Source organism: Myiozetetes cayanensis, unplaced genomic scaffold (assembly GCF_022539395.1).
Source record: "Myiozetetes cayanensis isolate MyiCay16 unplaced genomic scaffold, myiCay2020 scf736, whole genome shotgun sequence".
Taxonomy (NCBI): domain Eukaryota; kingdom Metazoa; phylum Chordata; class Aves; order Passeriformes; family Tyrannidae; genus Myiozetetes; species Myiozetetes cayanensis.
This window is the reverse complement of record NW_026088005.1, coordinates 7625-14378: the sequence shown is the minus strand read 5'-3', so window position 1 is coordinate 14378 and position 6754 is coordinate 7625. Positions and strand designations below refer to the sequence as shown.

Here is a 6754-nt window from a genome sequence, read left to right as displayed (position 1 = left end):
GCCCTGTTAACTGTCCCTCCCTTCCCCGGGTGGGCTCTGTCCCCAGTGCCCTGCACCCAAGCCAGCCCAGGCTTCCCCAGAAAGGATCTTTTTGTCTGTCAGGCTCTGCAGGATGGCCACAGTGTTCGTCTGGAACTGCCCCAGCGCCTGCACTCGCACGGGCTGCGGATCTCTGTGTGCCCTTTGCCTTCCTCTGGGATGGGGGGGTTTGGCTGCAGTCAGAGCCACAGCCCCACAGTGCCCCCACGGCTCTGCCTTGTTCTGTACAACTGCCTTGTCCCTACAGCCCCCCACCAGCACGGGATCTGAGCCTCAGGGCTCTCCCCACTGTTTTACCTTTTTTTTCAGCCTCTCTCTTTTTGCCAGGCTGCATCTAGAGAATCCACAAACCTCCTAAGAGGTTCTCCTCATAAAGGCCGTGACCTCATAAACCCCATAAACGTTGCTGCCTAAAAGGCTGAAGAGGAAAAAAGACTCCAGGCCCAACGAGGTAGGAGGTCAGAAAAGCAGCAGAGGTTTCCATGAGCCTCCAGGCTCCAGCAATACAAACCCACACCCATCCCTTCCAACGCAGGGGTTACAGTTTTTATAACGATTTCCACCCAATGCCCGTCCCGTCCCCGCCCCGGTTCTGCCCCGCTCTGCCCCAGGAACGCCCGTGGGGAATTGAGTCTGGGGGAGTTTGGAGCTTTGAGCCGCTGCAACTACAACTCCCGGCGTGCCCCGCGCGGAAAAGGGGGCGGGGCGGAGTCTCTGCCGGCGGTGCGCGCGCACAGCCCCGCGGTGGCTGCCGGGAAAGCGATGGCGGCGACAGCGGGATCTGCTCCGACTTTGTGAGACCCGGCGGGGGCTGCGGCGGGGCTGGGGATGCGCTCGGGGGCTGCGGGGAGCGCGGCTGTGGGCGGGAAGGCTGGAGGGCTCGGCAGAGTGGAGAGGAGGGGCTCGGGGGTTCCCGAGGAGGTTTTGAGGTCCGTGAGGGGCTGTCGGGGGGTCGCGGAGGGGATTTGGTGTCCTGAGGGCGCTCAGAGGGGAGGGTGAAGGTGCCTGAAGGGGTTTAGGAGGTCCCTGAAAGGGCTGGGGGCCTCGGAACCCTCCTGGGGAGGGCTGTTTAAACGCCATGGCTGCACTGCGCAGGCGCCGGCGGCGTTTCTATAGGGGAACTTCAACTCCCATAAGGCCTCGCGTGGCGCCGCCATTACCACTCGTGCCACAGTGCCCCCTGCCGGCTGGGCGGACCGACCGCAGGGAAAGGGAATCTTAATGACCCCCCCGAACCCCAGAGACCCCCAAAACTCAGCACACAGAGACCCCACAGGGACGGAGGTCCGGGGGTCCCCTAAAACCTATCAGTGGGGTTCAGGGGGTCCCCGAGCCCTCAGAGGGGGGTCCTGGTGGTGCCACTCAAAGTCTTGGGGGGAAGATGAACCGCATGTGGGTAAGGGGATCCCAGTGCCTCCAGTATAGCCCAGTGACCTCCCACTGGCTCTCAGTATGGCCCATTACCCCCCCCCCTCCAATGACCACCCAGTGTTTCCCAGTGACCTCCCACTGTCCCCCAGTATGGCTCAATGATCCTCCAGTGAGCACCCAGTAACCCCCAGTATGGCCCAGTAACCTCCCAGTGTTCCCCTGTGTGTCCTGGTAATCACCCACTAATCACCCAGTCCCTTCCAGCGTACTTCAATAAGTCCCCAGTCCCTCCCAGTGCCCCCTGGTTCTCCCCCAGTGTGTCCCAGTATCCCCCAGTAATCACCCAGTGCCCCCAACGCCCCTCAAGTGTCCCCAGTGTGTCCCCAGATGCCCTTGGCCTTTCTGTGAGTGTGGGGGGACAGGGCCATTTTGGGGGCCACAGGGTCCAGGGGGTCCTTCTGGGGAGAGATGGAGGGTTGGGGACATCAGGAATGGGGTTTGGGGACAGTGGGGAGGGGTTTGGGGACAGTGGAATGGGGGGTTTCAAGGGGGAAATTGGGGCCACGGGGAGGCCCTGGGGACATTGGGGACACCATTGGGGTCTCAAGGTGCCAGGTGGGAAATTGATGACAGCAGGAGGGTCTTGGGGACACCAGGGGGGTCTCAGGACTCATGTGGTTGTGGTGCTGCCCCTCCTGTCCCCCCCCAGCCCCAATAACTCCACCAAATGTCACCTTACCCCCCTTTTTCCTTTAATCCCTGCCGCCCCCCGATCCCTTTAACCTCCCCGTGCCCCTGAGACCCCTTTTAACTCCCCCAACCCCCCCCAAATCCCCATCCAACCTCCCCCCAAAGAGGAATCATTTGGCACCCTGGGACAGGAACACGGTGGGCTGTGCTGGGGGCACTGGGCTGTACTGGGAGGGCACTGGGGGGGATCAGGTGTCTCACAACAACGTGGCCCAGCTCCAGGAGAGATTTGGGGAGCAGCAAGGAGGTCCTGGTCTGTACTGGTCTGTCCTGGTCTGTCCTGGTTTGTACCCCCAATCCCCAAAGCCCCTCCCCAGCTCCCCCAGGACCCTCCTGGACCCCAAAGCCCCTCAGACCCCTCCAGGCCCCTGACTTGGTCCTGCTGCCCCTTGAGCATCTCCAGCTCCTGCAGAACCAGCATTTCATGAGCAAATTTGCAGCTGACACCAAGCTGGGGTGTATATTGGTGTGCTGGAAGGCAGGAGGGCTGTGCAGAGGGACCTGGACAAGCTGGATCCATGGTCTGATTCCAAGGGGATGAGGTTCAACCAGGCCCAGTGCTGGGTCCTGCCCTTTGGCCACAACAAGCCCGGCAGCCCCCTGGGCTGGGGACAGAGTGGCTGGAGAGCAGCCAGGCAGGAAGGGAGCTGGGAGTGTGGAGGGACAGGGATCTGAACATGAGCCAGAGTGTGCCCAGGGGGCCAAGAGGGCCAAGGGATCCTGGCCTGTGTGAGGAAGAGTGTGGCAGCAGAAGCAGGGCAGGGATTCTTGGCCTGCACTGAGCGCTGGGAAGGCCACCCTGGAGTGCTGTGTCCAGCTCTGGGCCCCTCAGGTCAGGAAGGACATGGAGGGGCTGGAGCAGGGGCAGAGAAGAGCAAGGAGGCTGGGGAAGGGACTGGAGCACAAGTGGTGTGAGGAGAGGCTGAGGGAGCTGGGGTTGTTGAGCCTGGAGAAGAGGAGGCTCAGGGGAGACCTCAGCATGGTCCCCTCCCTCCAGGACACTCCAACCAGAAATCCTCGGTGGGACCTTTTGTGTCTATTGCTGGTTGCTGCTTTATCCTGGGGACCTGAGGGCCCCTCTGCAGTCCCATCCCTGGGGCACAATCTGCTCTCCAGAGCTCGACTGACTCCCTGCAGACTTTGCAGGGCAATCTGTGCTCGCAGCTGCATCCTGAGCCCGAGGTCAGTTTGTATCCCCGAGTGCTGATCCAGCCTGGGGACCCAGGGGATCCTATGCCATTCCATCCATGCAGGAGCAGTCACCCTGCTGCCCTTGAGTCCCTGCAGAGGAAGAAGTGCTATCTCTATGTTTGGGAACTGCCAAGGGTGGAGGGCAGAGCGGGCGATGCCGGAGCTGGGGGACCCCCGGCAGGCTGGAGGGGGGAACACGGAGAGGGAGGAGCCCCGGGACCCCCGGGAGCCTGAAACGGGGGGAGCGGAGAAGGGGAAGCCTGGAGAGAGGGGATCCCTGGGACAACAAGGTGGAGAACCTGGAGAGGGGGAATGTGTGGGAAGGCGGCACCCCAAAGGTGAGAGTCAGAGGAGAAGGAACCCTTGGGACCCCCAACATCCCAGAGAGGGGAGACCCTCTGAACCCCAGAGGGGAGAGACCAGAGAGGGGGAACTCCTAGGCAGAGATTTATTTTGGGCTAATCTTCATAATTTGGAGTATATTTCAGCTGAATCTCAACTTTTTGCAGTTTGGGCGGGGAGTCTTCTTGCTATTTCTGAGGGGTTTTTGCCTGAATCTTGGTGGTTTGGGTTTTTCTGTGCTGAATCGTCATGCTTTGGAGGTTTTTTATGCTCAGAGGATGCCTGGTGAGTTCTAGAGATGGACTTGGGCAGGAGGAAGCCCCAAGCCAACACGGTCAACCCTTGTTTCCCCCAGCAGGATTTGTCCTTCCCAAAGCTTGGGCAGATGGAGGAGGAGGCTGCAAGGAAGACGAAGATGCCGCGGGCCCCCCAGGCAGGTGAGGAAGAAATCAGTGCCCCTTTGGCCCTGTCTTGTGGTGCATCTGTTGAGCAGCCTCCCAGCAGGGAGAAGCCCTTCAGGTGCTTGGAATGTGGGAAGAGCTTCAGCTGCAGCTCCAGCGTGATCCGACACCAGCACATCCACACTGGGGCACGGCCCTACACGTGTAGGGAATGTGGGAAGAGGTTTCAGACCAGCTCACATCTCCACGAGCATGAGCAGACACACACAGGGGAGAGGCCCTTCCGCTGCACCGACTGCGGGAAGGGCTTCAAGCTGAACTCCCACCTCATCACCCACCAGCGCATCCACACCGGGGAGAGGCCCTTCAAGTGTGGGGAGTGTGGAAAGAGCTTCAGCGACAGCTCTTCCTTGACCAGACACCAACGGACCCACCAGTAAGAGAAGCCCCTTGAGTGCCTCGACTGCGGGAAGAGCTTTGGCCGCTGCTCCCACACCAAATGACCCCCCTGATGGTGAGGCAACCCCTGGAGTCCAGGGACTGTCAGTCCATCCCTTTCCAACAGAAAGGGCCAGTCCCCTTTGCCAGGGGCAGGTTGTGCCAACAGAACCCTTCTTGGGGGTGTGTGGAGATTCCTGCCTTGACTGGGACCCCCCCAAGGTCACTGTTGGAGGTTGAGAGCAGAGATCTCCCCACGAGCGTTGGTCTGGGGGAGTTCCATCCATCTCTAATTCATAATTCTTGCTTTGGTGCCAGCTTGAGTAGAATTGCTTCAACAATTGCTTTAGTGTAGAGCACTGTCCTATCTTATGCTGTCCTACTGGTAGTATTAGTGTTTCTATTGTGCAGTAAATAATTCTGATGAAGATCTTTTGTCTGATCATTTGTAACCCTAAATAATTCATTTCTATCAATAGATGTGATTTGCCATCCTTAAAGCCTGGGGGACAAAAGTGGTTCAGTCCCACCTCTGTAATTTCTCTAAGCTGAACGTGTTGGCAAAACCCATGGCTGAGATTGGATCCAGCAGCCCCCAGCACCCCACAGTCAGTTGGGAGCTCAGAGGGACCACCCCCCTTTTGTGAATCCTCCTTTTCCCAAAGACCCCCATGGGACTTTCAGACCTGCCAGACCACCCCCACTTTTCCACCCTTCTCCGTGTTCCTCCCACTTTTTCATGGTCCCCTGTTATAATTTGCTTAAATATTGCAGAACGAACTTTAGATTTTAATATTCCCTTGAGCAAAACTAAAACTCACACAAGTTATCTGTTGATACCAAAACTTGATTTTATTAATTGCTAAGAGGTGCAAAAAGAAAAGAAAAGGTTGGCAACTGCTAAGAATATTTCTAGAAGCAGAGAATACCACTGAAAAGTACCTTTTCCCACTGAGCTGGTCTGTATGTGGGGGAAGAGAAGGAGTTTCTGCCTTTTTTTCTCTGTCTCTGCAGCTTTTGGATGTTGTCTCTGTAGCTGCAGGGGGTCTGACAGCTTTAGTTCTCTGCAATGCACCATGTGTGGTTTCTCCGCTCACGCTCCTGTCCCAGGCCCTGCAGGGTCTCAGCTCAGCCGAAGCTTTGGGCCCTCAGAAATATGGTCAGGGTAGAAGGATAAGGTAGAACTCCCACATGTGGCATGGTGGTCTCAGCTCTCTCCAGGCCGGCACAGTTCCAGTCTCCGGTGGCAGGCAGGCAGCATGCGGTGGTGGAGAAAAGGTGAGGGGAGGTGGGCAGAGATTCTCAGCTACAGTCACCAGTTCTTCTCCCTTTCCTCTCCCTCATTTTCCAAAATTTGTCCTCAACTTTTATAGTGTTCAAAGGAGGTTGAACGTGGTTTCTTGGCACGTAGCCAGTTCAGATGTTGGAGGAGATATCATAATCATAAACAATGGTAGGATCTTTCGGCAGGAAAAGTGCCGTGGAAAGTCCTGGTGGGAACTTCTGGCAGAGAGCTGACAGAGAATGTTTGATAGGAAGTTTTTGACAGGCAGAAACAATTTTTGGCATTTCTGTATTATCTGTGTGTTACAGATGGTTGCCATGGTAAGCAATGTAACTGGGAATGCATAATGGTTACCATGGTGATGGACCCTAGTGATGGGAATGCGTAATAGTTGCCATGGTAACTGACCATAGCAATGGGATAATGTGATGGTTGCCATGGTAAACGACTTCACAATCAGGATGCATAATGGTTGCATCGGTGTTAACCGACCCCAGCAATGTCAATGCTCAATGGTTGCCATAGTAACCCACGTAACTGTGAATGCCTGTCTGTGTAGGTGAGCACAGTTTATTAATAGGAAGCAACCGAGAAAGCAAACATTTTATATCCTTTTTTTTTGTATCCCTTTAATTCCTTTTTACTAACTAATGCTGTACTAAAAGCTGTTCTTAGTATTGTGTGAATGCCAACTGATAAAGTAGTGGTTTTGTATTTTTCAACTTTTGATCCTCTTTGCCAGTAGTTTTTTTTAATTTTATTCTCACAACAATAAAAGATTTTTTTTAGTTTTTGAATGACTGTTGTACTTGTCTTTATTCTGGGCATGGATTTAAATGAACTAATAAAGAAGGGACTGGAAGGAGGTTTCAGGGTGTTCTGAATGGGCTGGAAGAGTCCAGGATGGGGTTTGTGAGGTCCTGGATGGTCTATGGGA

General features: G+C 55.9%; 1 protein-coding gene across 1 annotated transcript; it reads left to right on the top strand.

The window, feature by feature from the left end:
* The first annotated feature begins 796 nt into the window (after positions 1–796).
* LOC126652267 (zinc finger protein 572-like) lies at positions 797–6548 on the top strand. Its single transcript, XM_050338947.1, has 2 exons — positions 797–833; positions 4049–6548. The coding sequence occupies exon 2, from the start codon at positions 4079–4081 to the stop codon at positions 4532–4534; it is 456 nt and encodes a 151-aa protein (XP_050194904.1). The 5' UTR covers positions 797–833; positions 4049–4078; the 3' UTR covers positions 4535–6548.
* The last annotated feature ends 206 nt before the right edge of the window (positions 6549–6754 follow it).

Excerpts from the sequence above, each read along its gene's own strand:
- LOC126652267 (XM_050338947.1), top strand. The coding sequence starts at position 4,079 with ATGGAGGAGGAGGCTGCAAGGAAGACGAAGATGCCGCGGGCCCCCCAG.